The sequence below is a fragment of the Pipra filicauda genome, unplaced genomic scaffold, assembly GCF_003945595.2.
Source record: "Pipra filicauda isolate LSUMZ 115617 unplaced genomic scaffold, ASM394559v2 scaffold100_size2392355_pilon, whole genome shotgun sequence".
Lineage (NCBI taxonomy): Eukaryota > Metazoa > Chordata > Aves > Passeriformes > Pipridae > Pipra > Pipra filicauda.
Window position 1 is genome coordinate 1,090,969 of NW_024103441.1, and position 27,264 is coordinate 1,118,232.

At 43.9% G+C, this 27,264-nt stretch overlaps 2 protein-coding genes across 6 annotated transcripts in view; one reads left to right on the forward strand and one right to left on the reverse strand.

Moving 5' to 3' along the window:
• DENND1A (DENN domain containing 1A) overlaps positions 1-4,296 on the reverse strand; it is a 152,006-nt gene extending 147,710 nt beyond the window's left edge. For both annotated transcript variants that reach the window (XM_027741337.2, XM_027741335.2), the window contains exon 1: positions 4,163-4,296. In XM_027741337.2, coding sequence (XP_027597138.1) covers positions 4,163-4,179 — 17 coding nt within the window. In that variant the 5' untranslated portion in view covers positions 4,180-4,296. The remainder of the gene's footprint in view (positions 1-4,162) is intronic.
• A 198-nt stretch (positions 4,297-4,494) lies between these two features.
• LHX2 (LIM homeobox 2) overlaps positions 4,495-27,264 on the forward strand; it is a 50,584-nt gene continuing 27,814 nt past the window's right edge. For 2 of the 4 annotated variants that reach the window (XM_027741402.2, XM_039382146.1), the window contains exon 1: positions 4,495-5,333. In XM_027741402.2, coding sequence (XP_027597203.2) covers positions 5,247-5,333 — 87 coding nt within the window. In that variant the 5' untranslated portion in view covers positions 4,495-5,246. Of the gene's footprint in view, positions 5,334-21,335; positions 21,450-27,264 lie in introns of those variants that run through there. The other 2 variants (XM_027741407.2, XM_027741410.2) reach the window with 1 other exon arrangement.

Sequence of the window (27,264 nt, forward strand, 5' to 3'; positions counted from 1 at the left end):
CACATTCCAACAATCATGGTACAGGATGAGGATGGAATGATACCCCATAGCCGCAGAAATGTGTTTTTCCTTCCACACATACTGCTGGGCAGCCTTATCATACCCTCCTTGTCTACGTCTTTATTTTTAGCACCCTGTTTCCTTAATTAAAAGTTTATGAATTTTATAATATTTTTACAGCTAATGGTTAAAATAACAAACACCCTTTTAGAATTATGTTAGAGCCCGTGTTCCAGTCCCTTAGTGAAAGCACTGTGTCACACAGCTGCCAGGAGCACAGACTACACCAAAACTTTCAGACAAAAAGACATTACATTTTGTATTTTAATTTTCCCTGACAAATGTCCATTGATTTCTATGAACAGTGAAACTGAGGTAGCTTTGCCAAGTGAGAAACTCGGTATTAAAGGCTGCATTCAACGACCAACACCTCAGTATGAGAATGAAGCCATTGTTGGACTGGGGATAGTTTATAACTTTGCAGTGGAATTAAGGAAACAAGTCACTGTGAGACTTCATACAGTTTGCAAATACAGCATAAACATGATCATAATGTGTATATTCTGCAGTCCACTTTTATGACTATTAAACTGACCTGCAGACATCTAATGCCACCTGTGCCTGGCACTGAGACCTCAACCCCCTGCAACCCTCCACAGCAGCAGAGCCCTAAACACACACACTGAGTTTTCTTTCCTCCCCAGAATCACTTACAGACCCTCAGTCACTTATCAAGTGAATATACAGATGCAATAAAAAAGAAAAAGCATAGGACACGTATGTACAAAAATACATAAGTACCTCATTGTATTGGGTCTGCCTGAGATGGTCAACCCACCACACTCATTTATTTGAGAATTGGATAATTTCAGGAGGAAATGCAATACTCCTTTGTAAATAGAAATGTAGGAAGGAGCTGTATGAGGAAATAATGCTTCTGTGATAAATGTCACTTGTATGAATTACTTCAAATCTCGGACGTAGAAATAACTTCTAAGCAATCAATAAGAAATTCAATTTTAAGTTGAAGTAATATAATATTTCAAATAAAGTATTTATGTACCTTTTACTATGAAAAATTTTAGTTTTTACCAAACTGTAAGAGATTTATGCAGAATAAAATTAAACCAAGTCCTGCTCCAAAGCTGCATGATGGAAGCACATATCTTACATACCTGCAGCCTATTTCAATTCTGTCAGGAGCATTTTTTCCCAGTGTAATAGCACTTATGACAGAAAGTATCATTCTACTTAAAAATTGAGGCATGAGAGGAGCCTGACACTGCCTGGTAATTAGTTGTCTTGTAACAAGATTACTCGCTCAACTCTCGCAGAAATAAAATTATTAGCAGAAATCCGTAATGGCTAATTCAATTCAGAGATTGCAACTGAAGCCTTGATTAACTTCCATATATTTAACTTCTTCTGCCTGCTATTCCCTAGGCAGATAATATCCCATCTTAGCATGTGGCAAACTTTCTGTTAAACATCTGAAAGCTTTCCCAGGTGTCCATGGGTATCTCCTGTGTCAGCAGTGAGACACAAGCACCCCTGGAAAGGACCGTGCCCAGCGTTGTCACAGGGCGAGGAATTCTGCTGAACAGATTGCTACTGACACCTTATTTAAAACAAAGGAAGCAAGGATCCTTTCTGTCCTGGCAGGTGGAGTACAAAGGCTATGGAGCAGTGATACAGCAGGTTAATGAGGCTGCTATCCTATAGCCTATATCCTGTGTCCTCCCTCCCTGGCTGGCACGTTCTGGGCCAGGCTCCTACACAGATTAACCCAGCTCTGTAACCCAACACTCAAACACTCACTGTACCTGCTTTCTCGCCTGCAGCTATACAGAAGCCAAGAGCTCACAGGACTGCTGGCAATTCCTTGATTTCTTTCACTTCAGTCTGATGCAGCCACTGATACTTTTCTCTGAGCAATCTCTCACTCAGATGACTCATTATTATGCACCCATCAGCAATCTCACTGACAGATATGCCCGGGTTCCCTGCAGAGTCTATCACAGTGTGTGCAAGGGATCCCGTGCCAAGAGTGTAATAACCCTCACAGTTATCAATCTACTGCAAGAAGCAAGAGATCTGAGTACTGTTTTTTTACTGGGGCTCCAGCACATATTGGTGACACCCCTAAAGGAGATGCCCCTCAGCACACCCAATTATCACACAGTTTTCTCATTCACACTCCCAACGTGCCCCAATAAGGGAGCTACTTACCAACTTTAAAATCTTTGCTGGATTAAACATCCAGCTCAGAAAAGCAAACCAAAAAAGCCTCTTACTCAGACAGGCTCTCTCATTGTTAATATACTTCAAGATTGGTTTGAAGTTTTGCCCTTACTCTAGTTGGGCACAGTGTTCTGTCCAAAATGGAAAAAAGCAATTTATTAAGTGTAGCTCAAGGCAAAGTTGCTTAATCACTCAATGGCCAAAATGCTTTCTCACAAAGTCCAAGAAGAATGAAAAGCCCTGTTTATCTGGGGTTATCACCTGTGTTTTCCTGGTAACTGGGAAAGACATGGGTTTTATCTGCAATCTTGAAAGACAAGTTCACACTGAAGGAATTTGCACAGAAAAAGTCCTAAAGTCCACTGGCTGCACTAAACATTTCTAATGGCTACGTCTCCTCCCTGACACCAGTTTCTGGTTGGAGCATCTCCCCTGCCTGATGGCATCCTCATTCAGCAAAGTCTACTCAAAGGCTGAATTCCAACTAGCAATCACAAACCCAAAGATGGTAAACACAGCTTAGGAATTTGGTATGCACACAAAACCCCTCTGCCTTTAAAGTAAGTATCAACCTTTGAATAGATTTAAGATAAGGTCATCCTAAGGAGTCATTTTGAATCAGGAAGTGATTCAAGCAAGGGTGACCACTGCGAGATCTGAAGGCACAGGTTAGAGATACAGCCTGCTCTGCTGCCAAAAATACCAGCAGTCTTAGACCTGTACTTGACTGTAAGAGTTTCACTAGTTTCTAAAGCTTTGATTTCTTTGTAGCAACAGCTGAGAACACACATGCCAAAAAAGTGCAAAGCTAATGCCCACAGTATGCCCAAGGAAGGCTTTCTGGAACCAACCAATTGCCTCAGTGCCATCATTATAAACACTCATTATCCACTTACATGTTCCTAAAACACCTGGTTGAACAAACACACGTGTATGTCTATCCAGCCCGTGGGCTTGGGAACATGAAGATGTGTCATCACACAAACTATGTCCCCTCTAGTCCTGTATTCAAGTTAAACAAAATAAGGGAAAAGTTAAAGCTCCAGGTAATCTTGAAGATCACTGTGTTCAAGAAGGAAGAACAATTGCTCAACAGCACCTGCTGAAACTGCTGAATAAACCAGAACCTGACTGGGTCTCTCCCCTTTATCACCCTTTCACACACAGAGATGTCAGCACTCCCTGCTTGGTGATGGCTTCATTACACCTTTGCCTGTCTCGGAGGAACTGAATTTTCCTGGAAATAGCATATGAATGACCTGAGACCTTTAACGTGACAATACCAAACATACCAACAGGGCTTAACAATAAATCAACCACCAGTTTTTTGAAAACTAAAAAAACATTGAGAGCATGGATCTGCAGGCCCAACACATCCATCACTCGCACCACTCTTCTCCTTCCCCCAAGCCCCTCTGCCGATGCAGTCTGAAGGTCTCCCGGACAGACCGCGGTGCTTCCACGAGCGCACTCTGACCCGGCCAAAGAGCTCTGAGCTCCCCGGACCGCTCCCCGCCCCCGGACGCCGCCGGTGCCGGCCGTGGAGATGTTCCCAGCGCAGCACCCCCGCCCTGGCCAGGCCCGCAGCGATAACGCCGCGCTGCGCTCCCCGCCCGGCCCCGCGGGCGGCGGTGCCGGGGTGGGTGTGAGACACGGCCGGATCTCGCCCCTCCCGGGGCAGGGCCGGGGGTCCCGCCGGGGTCGGGCTCTCACGGCCCGTCCTGCCCGTCCCGGGGCCCCGCGGGCCGGGAGCGCTCTGCCCCTTCCCCGTCCCCCTCCTCGCCCTGCCCGGGGCCCGCGGGCTCGGCGGGGTCCCGCCCGCGCGGCCTCTCCCGGAGCGCAGGGAGGGCGGGGAAGTCAGTCCCCTTCTCGCTCTGCCGAGGGCCCGGAGCGGGGCCGCAGAGCCGCGGGGGGCACTCACTTGATCCTGGATCCCATGGTCTCCGGGGGGCCGCATAGACCCGTGTGGAGCGAGGCAGGGCCGGGGGCCGAGGGCCGCGCTCTGTCCGCCGCTCGCCCCTCACTCCATCCCGGCCCGCGCCGCGGCGCCCCGGCCGAGTCACGGCGCGGGGGCTGCCGGGAGCTGTAGTGCGGCGGGGCCGCGGCTGAGGGAGCGCCCGCGCGGGCTCCGCGCTCTGCTCGCCGTGCCGGGCGGCGGGCACAAAGTGGTGCACGGCGAGTCCCGCCTGAACGCGGGGAAGAACTTATGCCTTGTGCGAGTGACCGCGCGCTGGGACAGATTGCCCAGAGCGGGTGTGGAGTCTGCCTCGCTGGGGATGTTCCAGAACCGTCTGGAGGCAGTCCTGTGCCACGTGCGCCGGCATGGCCGTGCTGCAGCAGGGAGGTGGGACCAGCGGAGCCGCAGGGTGCCCTTCCAGCCTGACCCATCCAGCGGCTCTGTGAGCGGGAGCGCAGGGGATCCGCGATGGCAGCGCTGGGCGCTCCCGCCCCGCCCGGGGCCGCGCTCCCCTCAGGACATTTGGGCGGGAGCCCCGATCCCCTCAGGGAGGTTTAGGCGGGACGGGCCCGCTCCCCTCAGGGACATTTGGTCGGGAGCCCCGATCCCCTCAGGGGGGTTTAGGCAGGACGGGCCCGCTCCCCTCAGGACATTTGGGCGGGAGCCCCGATCCCCTCAGGGAGGTTTAGGCAGGACGGGCCCGCTCCCCTCAGGGCTCCTCAGAGGCTGAAGGGCGGCCCAGGAGGACCCGGGGCTGGGCAAGACTCGCCTTCCTGCCCGCCAGTGGGACTGAGTCGTGAGAGACCTTCGGACAGGCCCTGCCAGCATATCCCGAGCCCAGGTATCGCCTCTCATGCGGTGCCCGGGGACTGCAGGAGCCAGAGGAAAAAGGCGCAGACAGGAGCAGTGAGCGCTGCCCTCGCAGAGCTGCGACAGAACATTGTGCACTGCTGGGCACGGAGACCAGGAAAGACCTAGAAAGGATCACCAGCCCAAGCAAGGTCATAAAGGGGACTGGAGGCTACTCAGAAAGTGCAGGAGAGATGGAATGCAGTCTGCTGGAAACGCGGCTTGTGTTGACTCAAAAACCGCAGACAGAGAGCTCGTGTTGGAGTTGGCCAACAAGAACAAACAGGTACCCAACGATTTTATTAAACATGTTTTACAAGAAGTTTTCAGGAAGGTTTGGAAAATTTCTAACATAATTTAGAAATTTCTAACTTTTTACAGTTGGGGGTGATCTGCAGTGAGGAATGAAAGACCTGGTAATTTGGCTTAAGAAGGCCTCTAAACTGCAAATCACTGTGGAAGCCAAGTGCTTGGCTGAGGAGTCTGGTCAGCTAGAAAGATAGGAGAGAGAGGATATCCCGTTTGAGATACTTTAGTATCCCATTTGCTCCCCAGAGAGGCTGGGTAGGAGAAATCATACCACCCTCGTTCAAGTAGTAAATATAAAACATGTTAAACATTTATGCCAAAAGTCCTGGAGGATTTGTTCACAGTTACAGTAAGTCAAAGAGGTGTTTGGGCAGATGAGGAGGAGTGTTTCTAGCACTGGTTTGAGTACTCGGGATGAGGTGCTTCCACCCACAGCTCTGCCACAGGAGCTGGGTGTCAGGTCAGCCCTCGGCGTTCTGGAGCAGTGGTGTGGATGGACCTGTGCCCTGTCCGGAATTACTGTTTGGTCTGGGCTGGTGTTCCCTGTCACACACCAATACCTGCAGCCATGGGAAGTAGCTTTGTAACCGAAATTACTGTGTTCAGACCATGAGTATTGTAACTGAACCAATCAGCGCACTAGGGGTTATACCTATAATGGTCAAATGAAGGTAAGTTCATAAAAATATCGTTAAAATTGGTTACAAAAGCGAAAAAAACCCCCATGGTCAGTAATGAGGAAAAAAATAGGGAAGCTGGTAAATACAGTGCTGATGCAGTGTGAAATGACAACATTTTGGGAGTGGCTAAGAGAGTTTCTTAAATTTCATCACCCTTTTCGGAACAGGGATTGCCCTTAAATTTAAGAGGTAAAGCCACAGACTCACAGTTTTAGTTTTGCTCTGTTCTGTTTGGTGTGCATTTTAAGGATTTGGTAGATTTATTAATATGAACAGATCTAGTGAATGTTTAATGTGGATAATGTAGTGTGCAAGAGTAGTAGGCTGGTTTATATTTGATGGTTTTTAGACCGGACATACTAAGGAATAAAGTGCTGGGTGATTCAAATGAGCAATTTAAATCCTCTCACAGAGTAAATGAGTGGTTAACAAGGATGCATTCGCCCCAGCATGGGGGAAAAATAGGGTATAAAAGTTGGATTTTGAGAACTGGACTGGATAGCTGAGGTGGTGGATGAACTAACTGATAGTGGCTGATAACTAACAAATGCCAGGAAAAATGGCTGCAAAATTAGTGTTTGATAACTTCATTTAAATATGTCTCGGTGAAATATCTATTTTGTAGGTGACTGATCCTGGATCTTGTGCAGGTGTATGCCTGAACTTCTGAGCAGGAAGTGTTACAGGCACATAGGTTATGTGATAAGCATGAGACAATCAGTCTGAAAACAATATGGTTGTGTGTTTCAAGAAGAGGATGACCTACCCCAAGCTCACAGTTAATAAAGAGGAGTTAGATTAATAAAAATAAATGGGAATGTGTATGGAAATTATAAGGTTCTGTCCTTGCTGCAGAAGATGCAGCAATGGGTCTGGCAACACGAGCATTGCAAATTCATTCTGTGGAAACTCCAGTTTAAAAGAGTGCCTAATAAAACAGATGTGAGCTTGCAAATCTGGTAATGCAAGGTCAGAGGAAACCAGAAAGGTGACAAGAGGATGAGCGTCCAGAATTTATTCTAGTTAAAGGATAAAGCAGACTCTCCATATGGAATTTGTATGTGCACTCCACTTTATTTTGTATATATGAAACAAGCAAAGTCAGGTATATTCCAGAATGCAGAGTACAGAACACGGCTTGTACTCTCCAAATGTCAATAATAAAATAGGAGCGTTCATTCAAAATTTCAACTAAATAGGTGCTGAATATTTAAATATTTATTCAAATCGTGAAAACTATTTTCTCTGCAGAAGCCGACGGGAAAACAAAAATGTTAAACGTGATGTAGATGTTCCTGTTCAAGTGCAGGGAGTTCTCCTCTCTATCCGCCTAATTTGTGTTCCAAGCTGTGGAGTGGTTTTTTTCCCCTGCTTTACCTGGTGTACTTATGTAAACAAGCAGCTCATTAGGTCCCCCAGGTCCCATTCTGTGCCGTCGTGCTGCTGGTGCCCCTGTCTGCAGGGGGCCTGCTGGTCGGTGGTAATTGTGTCCCAGTGACAGGGCAGCGGGGACAGCGAAGCCCCCGAGGACAGCCGAGGGTTCCAGCAGTGCCTGCTGGCCTGGCCTGGGCTGCACTGCCTCAGAATAGATGAGCTGATTAACTCTGAGTCGCCCTCCCAGAAGAGATGGAGCATTAATAGCAAACAAAAGGGAAGCAGAAGGGAAACTTCAGCCAGAAGAAAATAATCCAGGAATTAAAAGCTTGGTGAAAGCCTTAGGATGCTTCCAGATTGACCCGAAAGTCTTAGTTCAATACCACAGAAATAGAGGTCTGATACTGTGCACTCCAGGAAGGATTTGGGGAGCGTGGCTGAGCCCGTATTTTCATCTGTAACACACCCCCAGCAGCCAATCTACATGAGAACACAGTTACTGTTCCCTCTCCTGCGGTGACAGCCCTTCTGGAGCATCCTGTCACCCGAGTGTACTGGGGAGATTGTCCCTGCTGCAGCTCAGCCACTGGGAGTGGCAGGGGGAAAATGCTCACTTTAGAGATCAATGGTAAAGCTTCATCTAAAAGGTTATACCTTGAAATAGAATATCCTGCTACCTGACTAATATTGATTATAATGTTCATGTGCGTTTTTCCTAATTTCTCAGTGGCTGAATATTAGGAAAATCTCTACCAATGTGTATAAACTGATGGAAAGCTTATTAAAGATATTTCCTAAACGTGAAGCAGAAATTACTCCATCAGCCTCAAGTTTGTAATTCTTGTGGTTATCAAACAATAAGCCTCATGAGTTACGGATCAGATCATTGCAAACATTGGAAGTGTTCACATATGTTGCTTTAGAGAAAAGCCTGTTCTCAATGCTCCCAAACTGGGATTCACCAGGCATTGTTAGGATAGCTGGTTAACCTCAGAGACATTTATTTATGCCCTGAAACATGGGAGATGTTTAAATCAGCCTGTGTACCTACTTACATGGGTGGAATGGACTACAGTGACTTGTTTTCCATCACAAGTTGAGAAACAATAATCTGTAGAGGTAGTTGCACAGGGTGAAACCGATTTATGACAAATACAGAATAAAATAGGAAAACTGATCAAAAAAAAGAAGAAAGAAAAAAAAATCCAGTTATAAGGACATAACCAAAGAGTTAAATCAAAAGCATTCTGTCTCCCAAACTGGAGACTGGCAGATGTTTAAGTAAGAGTGTAAGAATGTGGATGCGCGTAGAATTCTCTCCCAGCCTCCAATAAATTAATATATTTTCTCAGCCTCAAGTGCTGCTTCTGAGTAGCAGCTTTTGGGGGACTGAGCACTGGTCTCCACTTGGACATTGAGCCCAGCCACTGACCACAATTCCCTGTTGGCTGTCACCAAGCGCCTCCCTGGTTTTGCTGTGCCTTAGCAGAGTTTCCAAAAGTATGTGTTCCATGATCTTGCCCAGCACAGAAAGCCACTGCTTCCCTCAGATTTGGGCGTGTCCTGGGCAGCCACGTCCCCCTCTCCGTCCTGAGAGGACCCACATTTGCCCCACTCTTCCTTTTATTGATGTACCTATAGAAGTTTTCCTTGTTGCCCTTGATGTCTCTGGCCAGATTTAATTCTCTCAAGGCTATAGCTTTCCTACCCTGATCCCTGGCTTTTCAGACAATTTCTCTGCATTCCTCTCAGGCTACCTGTCCTTGCTTCCACCCTCTGTAGGCTTCCTTTAAAAAGCTAAGTAAGCAGTAAAATACCTTCCCTTTCAAGTGTTTGAAGTACCATACACTGAATGACCTTTTCATTTTCCATTCACAAAGAAATAAGAAATAACTATTCTTATTTCTGATACCTGTGATTATACCAATAGCTGTAACTCAGGCCCATGAAATCCTTTAATATAATGAGCCATGCTGGAGAGTCATTCCCCTAAAGAAAAGAGCCCTGGATGATTGACCTGAAATGACCTCTTCATTTTTTAGTGAAAGGAGATCTAAATATGGCAAACATTTCTCTCAACAGATGACATCTTCCCCATCAGAATATCTTATGATTAACAAGAATTGGTTATTTAATTTTATGGGGAAACCAGCAAAATGGCCATGACAGCTACTTATTCTTTGTCTTGAACTGTGCAGTGATTTTCCTGTCAGAATTTTTTTTCTCTTTACTTATTTCCATTGTTTGCATAAGAGAGAAGTAGCCAATTCAGCATCAAGGGGTCAGTGCTTAGAGAAGTATTGTGGTAAAAGAGTGGGCACCCTTTGTTGGTTGTTACATATTTGGTGCAAGCAGGCACAGTTTTCATAGTCTCCTGCCAGCATCTTCCCCACAAGCACTTTTATTCTCACCTGCTCTGTTTGCCTGTATCATGTAATCTTTTATCATTTCAGAAATTCTTCCTGTTATAAATGTCTTCAGCTTTTACCATCACCTTTGCCTCAGAGCACTCTCCAGCCAAGAACAGCAGTTTTTGTCTTGAAGACCCATATTTCATTATTGCCTTCAGCATGGCAACTTCACATTTTCTTCATAAAGAGACAATTACCTACCAAAGTAAAATTAAATTAGAACTGTATATGGTAATACATTTTGTAAGTGCATTTTTAAATTGAAGATGTTTTCTTTAACCATACTTTATCTGACATTTTCAAAATTTACACTCGAAGTTTTGAAGATTTCTATAGGTTGTCAAGTTCTTTTCTTACAGACAATTACTATAATATATCTGAAAATGTTACATTCTGTTTTAGCAGAAATGCATCCCTATTTCTAGCAATGCACGTTTGTCTTATATAGTTTGCATGCCTCCAAGTATCAATGTCCATCACTATTCAACTGAGACTGCTGGAAAAGAACAGGTTTTTATGAAGAAATGATTCTTATCAATACACAAAACCATAAATATGAATATTGGTAGCAACTAGTGAGGGCTACTGCATGTCCTTGGAAACAACCCGTGACTGGCTGCAAGGGAACCCTATTTTGGGACCACGTTTTTTCTGTACATCCTGTGTCATGTTCAGGTCAAACCTTCCATGTGCCATATTCCTCACAGGTCAACTTTGATTTGCTGAAGATGATGCAAGTCCAAGTTTGAAGCCAGAAGCACTCTGTAGAGCTTTCTGTATTAGCTGCAGACCCGAGGGACTAAAACCCCCAAAGCACCTCGAGCTGGCCCATGAACACCCCCGTGCGTGTTACCCAAGGTACCAGGAGGGGGACTAAAGGAAGAACACAGAGAAGGAGGGGAGGAAGGCTGTAGTGGAGCACTCCAATCTTCTGAAAAGCATGAAATACCTGTCTTTCTGAGGCACAGCAAGGGTCTGCAGCACTGGTCCTGACTGGTTTTGATACAGTTCTAACTGGATGGGATTGGCTTTGCAGATTTATCCTCCCCATCCTGCAGGCTGCCAGAGTTAACAGAACTCCTGTGTTTGTGCTACCTGATAATGTCTCACACATATTTCATTCTCCAAATTTTCACCCAAGCAGCTTTCAATTAGCACTAGGTAGGTAATAACAGTGGGTTACCCACTCAGTGATTTGCTTTCCTGGGTGGTTTGTGTGTCCCTCCTTGCATCCAGCAGAAATCCTCTGGCTGTAGCTCCTTGGAACAGCACAGCCTTCCCACACAAACACACTGCCTGGCTGGTTCTTGCTCTGAAGCTGTTGAAGACACTATTTCATGTGCCAATAAAAAAAGAAGCAACTGACCTAAGTTCCTCTTCTCTGTTCCCCGTGCTGTGATGGCAGAGTGCTGACTGCACCGTTATTGCTCTATAAAGCACAGGCAGGTTTGTGAGGCAAAATCTATGATGGTGTGACTCCAGCCAGACAAAAAAAAAGCCCAGTATGAAAATAGTTATTCATATGTGCGATAGCCTTTGTCACAGAAAAGACAACCCTCCTGAGCTGAAAGGAATAAGATCACTGATGTAAATCAGACTGCTACATTCAAGTCCCTCTAAGTTACTAATGAGCCTGGAAGAACAAGGATACTTAGGAGAAATCCAGAACAGCAAGACGTAAGTTGTTGGAGCAGAGGGAAGTACTTACTTCAGATGATACTAAACTCTTGTACAGAAGTGCCTGGCTTAAGCTGGTGAACTCAGAGAGCATGAAAGGAAGGGAAGGAAAAAGAAAGAGGTAACAAAAGAAGTAAGAAAGGAAGGTGTGAACAAACGAATGAATGGACAAAAGAACAAGGAATTTATAAAACACAGCATTTCTCACTTGGTCACGTTTGTTATTTGAAACATGATTTTATATTTTGTTACACTCTTTTTAAAAATAAAAACAATAAAATCTTGTATGAAATGTTGGCGTAAGCTGTGTTATTTTCTCTGGGTTTTCCTTGTCTCACAGAGTTGATGGGATCCTAATTTCAGGTTTGTCCTTCTTGAGTTTTCAGTAGCAATTACAACAACTTTTTTATATAAAATTAAAGCATGTTTTGAGCCGGGCTTCAAATATAATCACTACAATCACCAGATATCAAAAGACCACTGGCAGTGTCAGCTTCACTGCCCTTCTAAGGGGGAATCTGCTTATCCTTTCTGCCATAGGATGGGGGAACATGATAACTATTGATGGCCCACTACTTATTAAGCTGTCATCAGACAACATGTTGTCATAAGCTATTATTTTTAAATTGTTATTCAGAAAACATCAAATAGCACTTCTGTGATGTAAGGTGGTTGTTTTAACAATGAGAAAGTATGTGTTGATATCAAAACTGAGCTACCTAATGTTAAAATCAAGATTTAATTCATATGGCTATGTGGAAAACTGATCAAATATGCAAATTATTACAATCTTCAACAGCACAACAATTATTAGATAGTAGGGGCCTGAGTCTTATGTAATTTATACTCATTTTATGTGAGTGTAATTCCGTGTGATTGCTGAACCATGACATTCCAACGTACCTTTCTGGCCAGAGCTGGTTCTGGGCAGCCAGTAGCTGTTGTGAACTGACAGCCAGCAAATGGAGCTGGTGGCCCCCCAGTTCCTGTCACTGATTGCCCACTGATGGTCAGGAGGCATCAGCAATGCTGCCCTGATTGATACAAGGGTGAGCAAGTTCCAGGCCTGTCCGCTCTGGTTTGTGCTCCCCTTTTGTCCCAGAAGGTCAGATGAGATGTGCCTCCTGTCCAGGACCTGGAGGGGGAAGAGCCCTGCTCATTTTATTAAAGAATTCAGGGCTTCCTGACCAACTTGGGGATTGTCTGTTTATTGTCATTTATCAGTGTCTGTTGTTTACTTAATTTTTTAAAACATGTAGCAATCTTGGCAGACTGCAAGTTCACAGTACAGGAGAGCTTTCTTCTGGAACCATAGGTATTGTTTCAGAAAAATAAGATTGCTACTTTATTTTTAGATGTTACTTTAATTAGATCTTTGATGCTAATGATTCCATTCCATATTGGGGGGTAGAAAAACCCCAAACATAAACCAAAGTGCACTTCCTTAAACCTTGTCACTCATTTTATACTTCGCAAAAAGCCAGTTTTATTTATGTAATTACTGCAACTGTACGAGATCAAGTTATAATGAGGTGATACCATGAACTAGGAAATGCCAACCTATTCCCAATTCAGTGGAGACACTTTTAATAGTAAACTGCAGCAGGCAGGGTTGCAAGCCAGCAAATACATTTCCTTTCTCTAAAATGGGGGGAAGGTCCTGCTGGAAATGCTCTTTTGAATCTGGTTCTGACACTTTTGTGGTATAATTTAAAATTATAAGGTGGGGATACCAGAGTGCTCCTGTCCTGCTGCCTCCAAATGGAGCCGTCGTTAAAGGGTTTGATTTGTTCTAGTCCCACAGTTAATGAAGGCTGGGTGGCATTTCAGCAGGGTTAGTGCTCCTGGTCCTTGCTATTAATTCCCCTGGAAGCACTTGCCTTTTTCTAGGCTTTCCAGTTAGTTCTGCTAGGATGTTAAAAATGTTTTGATACATATGTTAGTTGTTGTAATCGCAGAGCTATAAAGAACTAAGTCAAGAAAAGCCTCTCAAGTAATACACAGGAGTTAGTTTATAAAGTAAGTAAAGTTGAACCACTAAGTAATAGTGACCACAATATAATTAACTTCAACATCCTCAGGGGAGAGATTGTACAAAAAATGAGGAAGCTAGTTAAAAAGACCCTAAAGTCAGAAGTGAGGAAATTAAAATCCTTAGACTCAGCATGGAGGCTACTTGAGCAACCATAACAGTGTAACAGGAGGCAGCATAATCCCAAACAAAAAAGGAAGCTGACAAGCAAAAATGGGCCATAGGGCTATGGGAAGGTTCAACAAGTTTGTATAGTCAAAAATGTATTTTTCTGAAGGTAGAATTTTAACTTGTGAAGTCAAGGGGGATAAAATACAGTGGCTAAGACACAGTGGAGATTAGAAGGATGACAGAGGATTTGAGGAGCAGATAGCCTGACATGAAAACAAGATTTTCTCAAGTATTAAGAAGCAGCAAGTCTGCAAGAGATTTTATAAGTCCAGTGGGCTATTTGGTAGAAAAGTAAGAAAGCTAATGAGAATACAGAGGCACTGAAATGAAGGTAAATGACTTGTTTGCATTAGCATTTCCACACAGAATTTAGGGGAAAATAGATACACCAAATTTCCTCCTGTTATGTAATATAGAGGAGGTTTTGTCAAACACAGGAATTAAAAGATGTGCTGGAACAAATTCATAAATTAAATAAAAATAGGCTCCTAGGACTGGAAAGTAAATAAATAAATTCTAAGGGGATTTCAGAAGAAATTTCTGAACTACCACCAAGAATAGACAATCTGATTAAAATCAGTACCTCTAGTAAAGCAGAGAGCATTTATCCTCTAAAAGGTGTGAAGGGTAGTTCTGGAAATGTCAGCACAGAGGTCCATGTACATACCCAACAAAAACCAGTTTGAACAGTTGCCCATCCCCTAGGTTAGGATGATGTGATCAGAATTGAGACCCCTCCCGAAAGAACCTGCTCTCCAGCCCCCCAGTATAACGACTTCCAACATATCTACAAAGCTGCTTAAATGTTTTCAAATGTCCTTGTTTCCAGCTAAAAATGGCCGCAGAGGAAGCAAGTAGGAGAACAGAAAATAAAGGCACGTGTCTGATGTGGTGTGGGGCTGGGCTGCCTGAGCTGAGGGGTGCACTGGGACAGACCCAGAGCAGCCTGGGCTCGCTGCCCTGCCTTGGAGTTGTAGTGCAAACACACCACCCCAGGGCCTGGGCTCCCCCAAACCTGGGGCAGTCAGCCCTCCCTCGAGTGCCTTTTGCTCTCCATAGGAGTGGGAGCTTAGGTGGCTTGGAGATATACAGTTATAGGATACTAACTACCACCAACTACTACACAGGTGAGGAGGAATGAGCCACCTCCCTCCTACCTGCAGCTGAGAAGGGTTTCCCCTGGAGAACGTCCTGGGGATTCTGCCAGGGCTCACCCTTTCTGGGGCCAGGCTGCAGGGTTAGCTGGGCTCCTGATGCAGTGTGGCGTTCAACGTTCTCCTGGGTGGCTGCAGAAGACACTGCTTTTCACAGTTAGGTTGCAGTTTAGAGATTAGATAATGCTGTCCTTGTAGAGTGAAATGTTTACAGAACCAGCAAAGTAGGTGGCAAAGTTCTGTGGTTTGTAAAGTGAACCTGTAAGAGACTGATGTTTTTGAGTCAGTGGTGATCTATAAGATAACCACAAACTGTTGGAAAGGAACCTAAGGATGGTATAAGGTGACCAGCAAAGACATGAATTTTCCCACCTTTGTGTTCTCTGTTGCACACTTCATCACGGGCCACAAAGCTCCTGAAGGACTTCAGGATCTTTGGATTTTGTCTGAGGGGAGGACTGTCTGTTTTACAGTGTCAAAACTTGACACTGCTCGCTTAAATTTTAATTCCTTGTGCAAAGTGAAATCAGACTGGGTATTTACCTCTGTTAAAGGAAATTATAGTAACTTATGAATCATGTTAGAAAGTGGTAATGGAAAAACCAGTAGTATATCCAGTAGTTCATTGAAAAAAAGCAAAGCATATTTTGAAAAACATTTGGGGAAAGGGAGCGTGCAGCGTTTCTCAGGGAAGCACATGTTGCTCAAGTTTGTGTAATTAACGTTCCATAACTGAGAGGTCCCGGCACTCAAATTAATTCTATTCCTTTGTCAAGACTATAATCTGTTACATCATTACACTCAAAATTACATTCTGATACAGCCGAATATGTTTGTATTTCTGCAGAATCCCCCCTGTGTTACCTCCCTTGCTACCCTGTGTCAGAGTTGATGTGGGTGTGCTGCTCCCTGCAGTCACTGCCTGGCCCCCAGCTGGTGCTGCACAGGGGCATAAACCCACGGCCGTGTGTCCATCTGGGGAGGGGGTTCAAACCCAGAATTGACTTTGTACTTGCACCCAGACCAGCACTCTGATGGTGAATACCTGCACTAGTCTGATCCATGCACAGCCCAGACTGCTCTGTGAAAGCTGAGAGCTGCCATTCCAATGGCATCTGCCTTTACATTTCGTCGTTCAGAATTGTTGACTCAGTTCTAGATTTTGACATCTTGTCCTTGATTTCCCTGACCCTGTCTTTTCATGGTTCTTCAGTTGCATCTCTAATAATTTCTTCATTTATCCTTCATCCTGACATCACATCTCCAACTCTCTGAAGGTATTTAGCAAAGTTATATTTTTGCTGCCTTCTCCCCCTTCCAATCCAATCTTATTTTGATGTAATCTCATAGTCAAACACAGATTCACTATCATCCCTATGTTGCCAACTGTCAGATCCACTTATTTATTCCAAACCTGTCTTCTATTTGAACTGAAATCTCACTTTGTCTTCTTGAAATGTCTTCGTAGATATCTCACCATCATCTGCTGTTCAGAATGGGACTAAAGACAATTCCTCCCATCTTTCCTGCTCTGCAGGCTTTCCCTGTTCATTCCTTAACCACTGTGTACATACTGCATGTCATTCAGGTTCCTCACCAGGGATGGTCTGAAAATGCTTCTGGTTTGAAAATGCATTTTACTTGAAGAACGTCCAAAACACTTTACATTAAAAACAAAACAAAACAAAGACGACGACAAAGGATAGTTAAAGTATGGAGCAAGCAGAAGGTCGTACACTGAGAGGCCTGAATATTGCAGCCTCCTGGCTCAGAAAGGTGCAGCAGGGGTGAAGGAAGAGCCCCTGTCCTGCACTGGGACCCCCAGGCAGCACAGGGACTGCCCTCGCCAGGGCCCACTCAGTGCTGAGCTGCTCTGCAGAGCTCCCGACACGGGGCAATTAGTGCCACTCCCACTGGGGAAGGTTTTGGAGAGACCTGCTGAAAGCCACTGGAATGAGATTCCCAGGCTAACTCTGCACAGGCCACTCCACAGCTCCAGAGCCCTCGACCGTTTCCATGCAAGGCAGATTTTCACTGCACTCAGGAGGAGTTTCTGACTAATGAGGGATCAGGTCCATCCTTTGGGTAATTTTTTATCATTACCTGGCTCCTGTTCTGCCAGCCACTTTTCAGTCTGTATTTTTATTGCCTTTTCTAGAAATTAGTAATAGTAATATTTACTACTTCTGTTAAGTGCTTATAGTTATATCAGTAAAAAACAGGTAATATTTAATTTCTGGAATTACCCACCTGCTACTGAACTAACAAAGCCCATATAAATCATTCCAAATGAGTGCCTTGAGAGACGTCAAGTCCCAGGTTAAACATTATAAATGCTGGAAAGATGCAGAACAGAAACTAAATGTAAGGTCCACCAGCCAGACTTTTTATTTAAAAGGTTATTATTCACAGATATCAAATCTCACTAGCATGAAAAAAATAGAGGGGAAAAGACTTGCTCAGTAGTCATTCAACCCTGGATTTGGGCTGTGAAACCTTGTTGTCCCATGATCACTGTCTTTTGATATGGCCCAAATATGAACTATACCCAGAGAAAGAAAGAAGAAAACTGAGCTGAAATTAGCCTTCTGCTTGGAGGGCACTGGGTTATCTTGTCTGATTCTTATCCAAAGATAATAAAAAATAAAAATATGTGTAAGTCCCTGATGTACTCGAGCTAGAGCATATTAACTGTTAAACATCCCTGTATGATTTGTAGTGACCACTGTTCAGTATGCAGTAGAAAGCATTAGCATTGTGAAATGTTAATTGGTTATGTTGTGATTCCAGGAGCAAGGCAGACATCCTTCCTGCTGATCAACATTGTAAGCTGAATTATATTGCTTAAGTAAATGACTTAGACAAAGGACAGTGAGATTTGTAAAAAAGCAAAATGATTGATAAAATAGAGGGAGGGAAAACATAAAAATACAAAGCAATATCTTCCATTTAGGAACTGATGACTGTTCAGCAAATACCGGGCTGGTTCAGAGTGGCTGAAGCCAAGGGCCACTGCCTGTATGTTCTGCCTGCACTCCGTGCTGGCTCAGGGCAGACAAAAGCACAGCACACAAAACTGTTTTAAGAGGAATTGCTCCTTGCCACATGAATTCCTGCTCACCAGTGATTTCTCCCAAATACTCCACTGGGGAAACTGAAATCATTAAATAAACAATTTAAAAGCTGAAGTAGAACGTGTTGATTGCTCTAGCTCGGCTCACCAGGCTGCTCAGACACAGGACTCCTTGCCAGGGTACCAACATATCTGGAAATAGGTGGAGTGCCCAGTTGGGCCCCTGTAATGAGGTGGGGAGGCCAGAAGTGGGAATGGTGGAAGGACAATGAGTCCATGAACAGCTTCTGTTGCTAATCCAGGCATTGTCCCTGCCCCGTGGGGACAGCTCAGGGCTGCAATCAGCATCCTGTACTGGTGCAAGACATATTATTTAGCATATATCATTTAACACAAGGCCAACTTCATTGGTCTGCTGTGAAACTAATAGTTCTAATAAGTTTGAAACCCAAGGGCTTCCTCTCTCTGAATTTCTGGGTTTCCTTCCCCTCTCCCCCTGTTTGTGCTCCCTGACCTGCTGGTGCTGAACCAAACAAAGGGTGTTCCTGGCGGTGCTTCCCGGAGTTCCTGCGTACCTGTGGCGTGTCATCCTGGCCTCAGCACGGGGCAGTGGGTGGGCAGCCCAGCCCCGAGCGCTGTCCCAGGTGCCCCGGTGTCCCTGCTGTCCCCTCGGAGCCGGGGGTGCGGGGCCGGGCTGGATTTAATGAGCGCGTCTTCACTGACAGATTCATTATTTGTGTTCGGTCGCTTCAAGTCAAAACTGATTAGTTACACTTACTGCAGCAAAGATTTAATGATTTTATTGTTTATCTTCAATTTATTTTGATTAACATCTCCGTTCTTTTCATTGCGAGTGCAATTAGGTGTAATATAACAGCGACTACTTTAATTTTGCTGAAATTAAGATGAATAAGTGACGGATTATGGCACTTTGTTTAACAAATAAATCATAGTTAAGAGGACTGTATTAGTAATAAATGAAAAAACAGGCAATCTAATTAAAATGCATGGAGCTGATTGTTCAAGTTTCCAGAAATGTAATGAATTTTCATTTTAGAAATCAACTAGATTTAGGTGTAGTACTTATTTATTGACAGTAAGATGACAGAACAGCACATTATTTTGTAAATCATCTTAATTTCTTTTGTTGTGTTGGTAGAAGGAAGTACAAGCAATGAAATGAAGACACACATTTAAAATTTTAGGAGCTAAGATCATTTTGTCAGAAAACACTGCAATTAAGGTATGGCTAAAAAAGAGACTGAGGGACTGGAATGAGGGGAAAACTCATTAGTTCAATTCTCACACGTTCAGACTTCAGCATTTTCTGCAACAGATGAATATTCTCCAGGTCCCAACCACAATTTTCTTTTAAGTTCATAAGATTCAATTCACTGCCACACAGCAAAAGCCTCAAGACACGTGAGATGGAAGAAAGAAGTAACAGAAAACTGAACTCAACAAACAGTGAGCAAATCAAGATTGCTCTGTAGGAGCACCCCCAAATCACGGGGCAAGGAGCAGGGCAGCAATCCCAGAGCCAGCTCACAGGGGGGTCGGGTGGGCTTAGCTTCTGACTGAGGAAAACCGAGAGGAAAACGAACCCTTCAGAGTCAGAAACTTTATCCCTCTGATGTTTAAAAGACCTTGTCTTTGACAGGACAGCTTTGAAGATAAAGCCCGAGCAGTCTCCAGCTGCAGGCTGTGGAGCACCCACGCTGCTGCCTGGGTGCTCTGCCCTGCCTGGGCTCAGCTCGCTGCCGGCAGGACAGGGGACACTGCCGGCAGGACAGGGGTCACGCGGGCGCACAGTGCTGGAGCTGTGACTGTGCCTCGCCAGGCTCTCCCTGCAGAGCCTGCAGAGCCAGCTCCGCTCTGCACAGTGTCCATCGCCCTCCCGCCCGCCCCACGCCACCCTGGCCACTGCTCTGGGATGGCCAGCCTGGAAATTTGGCAGTACAAACGTGCACTGCCCTCTCTGGCTGCAGGGACAGCGGAGCCTTGAGCCGAGGTTGGCACTAAAGGTGGGCAGGATGGGGAGGGACCGCTCCCTTCTCCTTGATGTGCAGGACTCTGGGGGTTTTTTGGCTATAGGAGGATTCTGTTCCGGGGATTAAGGTTAGAGAGGACTAAGACAGAGCAGTGCATGCTCTGTTAAGACCTCATTTTGATTTTTTTCCCCCTTTGTATTAGGGTTTGTGAGGGTGAGGGGTGGCAAGGAAGGGAGAGAGGAGGGAACAGAGAATGCAGTTCCTAAGATCACAAAACCTGCAAGAGTACTTTGTTCTTCCTAAACTTTTAAGCACTATTCTTATATTACTGTTTCTCTCTTTAACTGCTTTAAAACATTTTTCGGATATTTGAGATAAGGCTAGTATTGAAAGAAGTACTTATTAGGATGTAGTAGCAATTTTGTGTTGAAAATTCGAGAATTTCAGTAGCAATATAAATTTGTTCCAGCTAAGGGTCTGCCTCATAGCTTCAAAATGGACCTAAAATTGTATTTTAACCAATGTCTGCAAAAAAAGATAATTGAAGAACAATTCCTGTTGTATGGGTGCAGTGGGAGAAAATCACTGAAGCCAGCTTTATTCGTGTAAAATAAAGGGAAGGAGGAGGTGCAGTGAGCATCCTGCAAGGCCTCCTTTCTTTGTCCCTGATTATATTGATCACATTGCCTCATTACATTAGAACAGGTAGCTCTTCCTAATGTATAAAATAAATAAATAAATCTGGGTGCTTTTAAGAAGACAGATACCAACTTATTTACAAGTGTTGCTGCGTGTCACAATCCCCCTTCTAATACTGGTTTTCGGTATTTAATAAATAAATAGAGGGTAGGTATAGACAGAGCAATAGGGAGACGGGGAAGGAACGCTGCTAATGACCAAGTGAGGCTGTGAACAGCAGCCCTGCCCGGAGAGGAGCCCCGTGATCAGCTGAGTGTCACGCAGGGGAGCCGGAGCCGGGAGGCTGGGCAGGGTTGGGGAGCTGCAGCCTGGCAGCACCATTGGTTTGAAGGGGCCGTGATTGATTTGTCACCAGAGGCCCATTGGACTGGGCGAAAAGCCCTTCTGATCTCAGTGTCTCCCTGCCTCCTTCCCTGTGCTGTCCCTGTCCTGCTCCCGGGTGGAGCTGGCACAGCAGCCGGGCAAGGGGCTCCAGGTGGGGCTCGCACACAGCCAGGGGTTGAAGGTCACGGCTGCTGGAACTCTGTAAGGACTGGCAGGGGAGGTCCAGCTCATCCTACCGCTCACTTTCTGTCTGCCTTTAGAACTCCAGAGGTTTGCAAAGCCCCCAGTGCACATCCCCACGAATCCACCAGCACACCATTCCCCAAGCAGAGACACAACCAAAGGCTCTCTGCTCTCTCCTTCCCTCTCCCTCTGTCTCTCTCGCACACACTCACGCACACACTCACGCACACACGCGCTCTCTCCCCACCCCTTCCACCTTCCTCTTATCTGTGCCTGGGAGAAACCTCTAGATCCACCAATATTAATTACAAAGGACAACGAAAGGTAAGAAGGCGTCAATTATCCCAAGGTGTCGTGGTGTTATTTCCAGTCAATTGCAAATGTGTGAGGGGAAGATTTCGCCCCAGTGATTCCTGTCTGCCTGGCTGATGGGGACCGGAGCCGCTGCCCTCCCAGAACTGCTGCAGCTATGCCTTAAACCACACACTTTCCAGCAGGAGCCATCAGCATGGGCCTTTCTGAATTCTCTTTTTATTTCATTCATTAAGGGCATTAGGCAAGTTGGAATTTGTATGAAAAGGATCCTATGGGAATACTGTCTCCAGGGTAGGTATTTTCATGACTTTCCACATCCTGGGGCTCTCTCTGTATCTCTTCTCTTTCTCTCTCTCTTCTGTTAGATGGAGCTTTAAAGGATGCTGCCCTCATCTTCTACCTAATCTGGGGAAAGGAAATATTCTGAGCTGCATATATTGAGTGACAAAATATTTTATTTATTTTATAAAGTGGCAGTTACTAAGAAATTGTGCGACCTTTCCTGCTTAATTTTGTTAATGGGCTTTGTTATTATCATTATTATTTCTATTCCTGTTTCCAGGTTTTTCTCACACAAGAGTTTTTAATGGCAATTGCCTTCGTTATCCAAAAAGAAAGAGATAGCAGACTGGACAACAGCAAAACAATATTAATCAAACAAAGACAGAGTTTAAATTAAAAGGGCTGTTGTATTCTCATAAAAGCAGGACAACCTCAATACTCCAGCTCATTTCACTTGGCAAAAGAACGTGGCATCAGTTTTTTAACTTTAAAATAGTTTAATGAACACGAATGGAGAAATAATTTTTCTGTGTATTTAGCAGTCTATAAAGAAGAGAGAATGCTTTAACTTTGATCGCCACAATTAGTTCCCTGGGTATCTAGAGGGGAACAGGGCAGCCCTGGGAGCCTCAGTTCTTTAGATACAAAAGCATTTAGATCGCTTTAGAGCAGTTAATCCTGAGACTGGCTGGGGTCCCTTTTGTTTTCTAACTCCATTGTGGGTTTTGTGCAGTTTTTTCTATTCGCATGATTGACTGCCCAATGGATGCTAATTATCCAAATGTCGCTTCTGTCCTTTGAGTGACTTTCTATGTATTATGGGCAACTGTCATGCATTCTGTCATTCTATATCATATTACATGTATTATCATATGAAAATGGTACTCTGCATAAAGGAAGGTGTCTGAACCAGCAGATGCTGCAGATATTTAGAGGACTTGCCTAATTTGAATGGATTTTCTATAGAAAAATTGGTCAGAAAGCATATAGGGGAGAGTCAGAAATGGAAAGTTTATCAGGTAATTATTTTTGTCCTTTTGCTGTTTACATGATAATGTACAAAGCATTAACTGTCTCTGCTCCTGAAATCTGCAGCCACCTTCCTCCTCCCGAACCAGGCAACCCGTCTGTATTTATTAGAGTATGACAGCTTAAGCTAATTAAACTGATATCTGTCTAAAATAATAAACCCAGAAAGTTAGAATAAACATTATGATTATAAGCAGAAAAGGCAGCTATACAAATGTAGCATCAGTGTTATATTTTAATGATAAACTGAAATTCCTATATGAAAAACACTGGATGTGGATTTACAAATGATAATAAAGTTCTGCAAAGACATTTTTCACTGTAAATATTTTTTGCTTAGATCTTTATCTCTTTCCATGGTATTAATAAGGCAGAGGGCTAACACAGCTGTGAACTTGAATATTTTTTTATTTTATACATATGTGAACATGTATTTATAAAGGATATCAAGGGAAAGGTTTTTACTGCAATTTTTCCACTAAGATAAACTTAACACAGCTCAGTGTAATGTGCATGCCAACACTTAACAGGAATGCAAGATTTATAACGATAGGGCTTTTTAAATTTGCACTCTGGGGTCCATTGAATCCATAGGCACATCCAGAGTCTCCTCTCCTAAAATGTGAGGCTGGTGTTTTATATTCACCATAGCTATGAAATACTGTGGATATATAACACTGAAATTCGGGATCTTGAGCTTCATCAGACGTGTGTGCAGTAAGTTCCCATTAATGGCAAAGCTAAATCACGGGAAGGACGTGCTTCAGGAATAGCACAAAGCTGCCATGGCAAGACTTGCTCTGCTGTGTGAGGGTGCTTTGAAATTTTCCATGATCAAATATACATGATCAAGCTGTGCTTGTTAGGGTGCGAGGGGCTCGGGCCGGTCAATGGCTATTGATCAGGCTGTTAAGTATTTGGTCACCAGTCTTTATATCCCAAAAGGTTCAGGGAAATGAACAGTGAAAAATTGCTTCGGAGTCCACCTTTGTTTGAGATTGATGTATCAAAACAGAGTATTCATTTGCCAAAGCTGCTGGAAAAAATGTGTAGTAAATTGTGACATGGGGACTCCAGGTACAGAGATTAGTATTTCCCTTCTTCTAATTACCTTTGTAAAATTGTACGTGCTAATTAAAAATGTAAAGACGGAGTCTTTGTAGAACATGAATAGTGAATTATTGATAAGAGCAGATTTACACAGCAAAAACAGAGATACAATCATAGCTTAGCAGTTGAGCTTTATATTTTTACTTATATTTTGCTCATGCCAAAAATTTTTTAACTGAAGTTGCAGGAAGAGTGATGCAGAAGAGTCCATGGGGTGGAAATGGAAATTTCTCTCACTCTTACAAAATAGCAAATTTTACTGGAATCAGTTACTATCTTTCAGTAATTGAATACATATTACTCCTCATGAAGAGTTCGAATTAAATGTGGTGGGGTTTTAAAATTATAATATCACTTGGCAAATATCTCAAATTATTTGAGTAATAATTTTTTCTTCTTTCTTGAGATTTCTACTGTCTGTTTCTACAAGTCCATAATATATATTATTTATTATTTTAAAACTATCTATAAAGTTGGTTCCATAATTCAAAATATGACACATGTTTAAAGAGAGTGCTAATGTATAATTCTTGCAAAATCATACAAGGCATACTTTATTTGATTTCATCATGCTGTCCGTTACATTCACAAGATCTTTCCTGAACACAGAAATCTCTGAAGAGGAACTTACCACACACTAAAGAAAACTACTGAACACAAAGAATTATTTCTGCAGATATTTGCCTCTAAGAAATGATAACATATGTCTGTGTCTGAATCTGCAGATAGAGAGATGGATACACACACATATGTTCATCCACACACACAGAGCCTCATACTGTGATATATCTTATCCATATTTATATAAACAAATTTACATACTGCATCTTTTGTAAATCTTCAACCCAGCAATACGTATCTCGTGTCTCATCCTCAGATGGCAATTCCCTTAAAATGACTTCATATTTTCCCCAATGAGAATGCCCTTGGAAGGAATCAGCCCCGGTGAGGTACAGAAAGTTTGGGAAGTGTGGGGCGGGCACGGTGTCCCGGCTGGGTGGGAGGTGCCCTGTGCCCTTGGCGAGCCCTGGGAGCGCGGGCAGGGCACGGGGGGCACCCGGGCAGCAGAGCCCCCAGCCCTGGGAGCTTGGCAGTGCAGTCCTTTTCCTTCGCTGCAGCCGGGAGGTTTCCCCGTGCCCGGTCCCCTTTGCCTCCCCTCTGGCTCCCTCCGTGGCCCCCGCTCCCCGTCCCCGGCGGCCGCCCCGCGCAGCCCGCGCCGCTCCCTACCTGCTCCGGCGGGGAAGTGGTGCCGCGCAGCCGGGCGGTGGCCATTCAGGTAGTCCAGAGCAGGGCTCCGAGTGACAAAATATTGACTGCATTTGGTATTCACTTATGGAGGATGACGTTAGTGCCACAAAAATCCCTGTGATGTACAGGGAATAGTTAATTAATTAAAGGACCTGCTAATTGCTACTTGAGGTACTGTGCGGAGCTGATGAAGAGTGCTTGGTACGAGGTTAGGTTCTCAGTTTGGAGTGAACATTTTCATTTAAAAGATTTCTTTAAAGTACATCCTAATTTTTTTAATGTTTTTTCAGGTTACTGTATCTAGTTCAGACTCAAGTGTTCAATTGAGCTTCAATTAATTATAATATATAGTCGGGGTTCTTTAGCTGGGATAGATTGATGGAGAAGCTTTGTTTCATTTGGTGCAGGTGGCACTGTTTAATAAGCACAGGAGAGAGTGAATAATGTAGTGTTTGCAAAGAGAAATAAATGCAAAATAGAGAGGTGCAATTAGATCAGCTCAGAGAAATAAAGGATAAATATTAAATGGTCAGATATCTCACAAATATCAAATAAAATAGTAATAAGTATCTCATTGAAAACTGCCATTTTAATTTATGAATATCTAACAGCACTGCTTTAAAATAAATCTAGTGAGCAAGTCTTCTGCCTTCGTTAGGCAGGCACGTTTCAGTGGCTGGAAAATACCCCACTGCTAATTTTCAAACTGACCACATTATTTTTCTGATACTGAAGTATAAATAAGATTCTAAATTTAAAATATAAACACAAGGACTTCAAAAATTAATTTCTAAATTGTGTTATAAAATACATTAACCTTCGGCATTCTTTTCTTTAATTGGAGCTGTGTTGTGTTGGAGAAAAATTACCCCATGGAAAATTAATCTGGGAAAACTTGGAAATCATTATCAATAAGGTACCAGCCAATGAGAGGCTTCTCTGCATGCACCAAAGATAAAATAAAGTTGCAGAAGACTGCTGAAAAGGACAACCACATTGTAGATGAAAAAAGTAAAAAAGCCCATGAAAATGAAGATCTTCTAATTGTACACAAAAAACCCAAAACAAGTGTAAACTCCTGAAAATAACAAATAAAGGGGAAAAAAGGAGGAATGTTATTTGACTTAAAAAAAAAAATAAAAAGAGGAGCTGGGTATCTGGTAGCTAAGAGGATAGTCCTGTAAGCTACTTAACAAAAGAATGTGAATGTATCAGACATTTCAGCAACACTTCTGCATCTAAAAATTTCAGCTGTAGACAGATTTTCCACAGACGAGTCCCCCCTACTGCTAACCTCTTAAATATACCTATAAAATACAAAATGTTCCCAATCACCTCCAATAAAGGAAGCTTCCTAACGTTAAATGCATCGAATATTTGTGTTAGAAATCTGAAGTGCTTTCTGATGTGGTTAAATTCACAAAGAAATGTGGTTATAGAACAGAAAAGGAATGTATTGAGCACATCACCCTGAATATTTGCAGATGGATCCGGGGCTGGGGGAGTTTACTTATAAAATATGGAGTTAATCATATTCTCCGGCTCTGACTATTCAGAGGAGGCAATGCCATTGGAGCCTTTCCTCCCCAAACCTTGGGTTTGTTGTGGAGCCGTGTTTACCAAATCCCCGGGACACCCAATCAGGGCGGGCCGGCAGCCCTCGCCCATTGGTGGATGTGCAACTTGTAAAAGGTTTATGGGCAGTGTTTGCTGGGGCTGCAGGAGGGTGCCCTGCTGGCAGCACCGAGCTGGGGCTGCAGGGAGGGGGCACGGGGCAGCCTCAGCCGGCTGCCTCACCCACGCTGCTCGTGGCCGTTTGGGCAAACGCTTTGTACCACAAGGAATACCTTCCCCAGCTTGGCTAAAAAAAGATATTTTAAAAAATCTGTCCCTCTACGTGAAAAACGTGTTCCTACAAAGGACCTTATCACACTTATTTGAGCTGTAACTGCAGAGCAAAAAGATTAGTCTGTAGTAAACCGATAAAAAAACATCATTAAGAAGCAGCGACGCTACTAGATCCAAAAAGAGCCCTTTTTGCAATCTTTGCCATATTCTGTGCGTGAGATTCACCAAATTTCTCGTAATTACCGCTCCATATTTTTGTAAACATGATTCTATTTACATTATTTACTCTGGGAGATGCCTGTCAGGC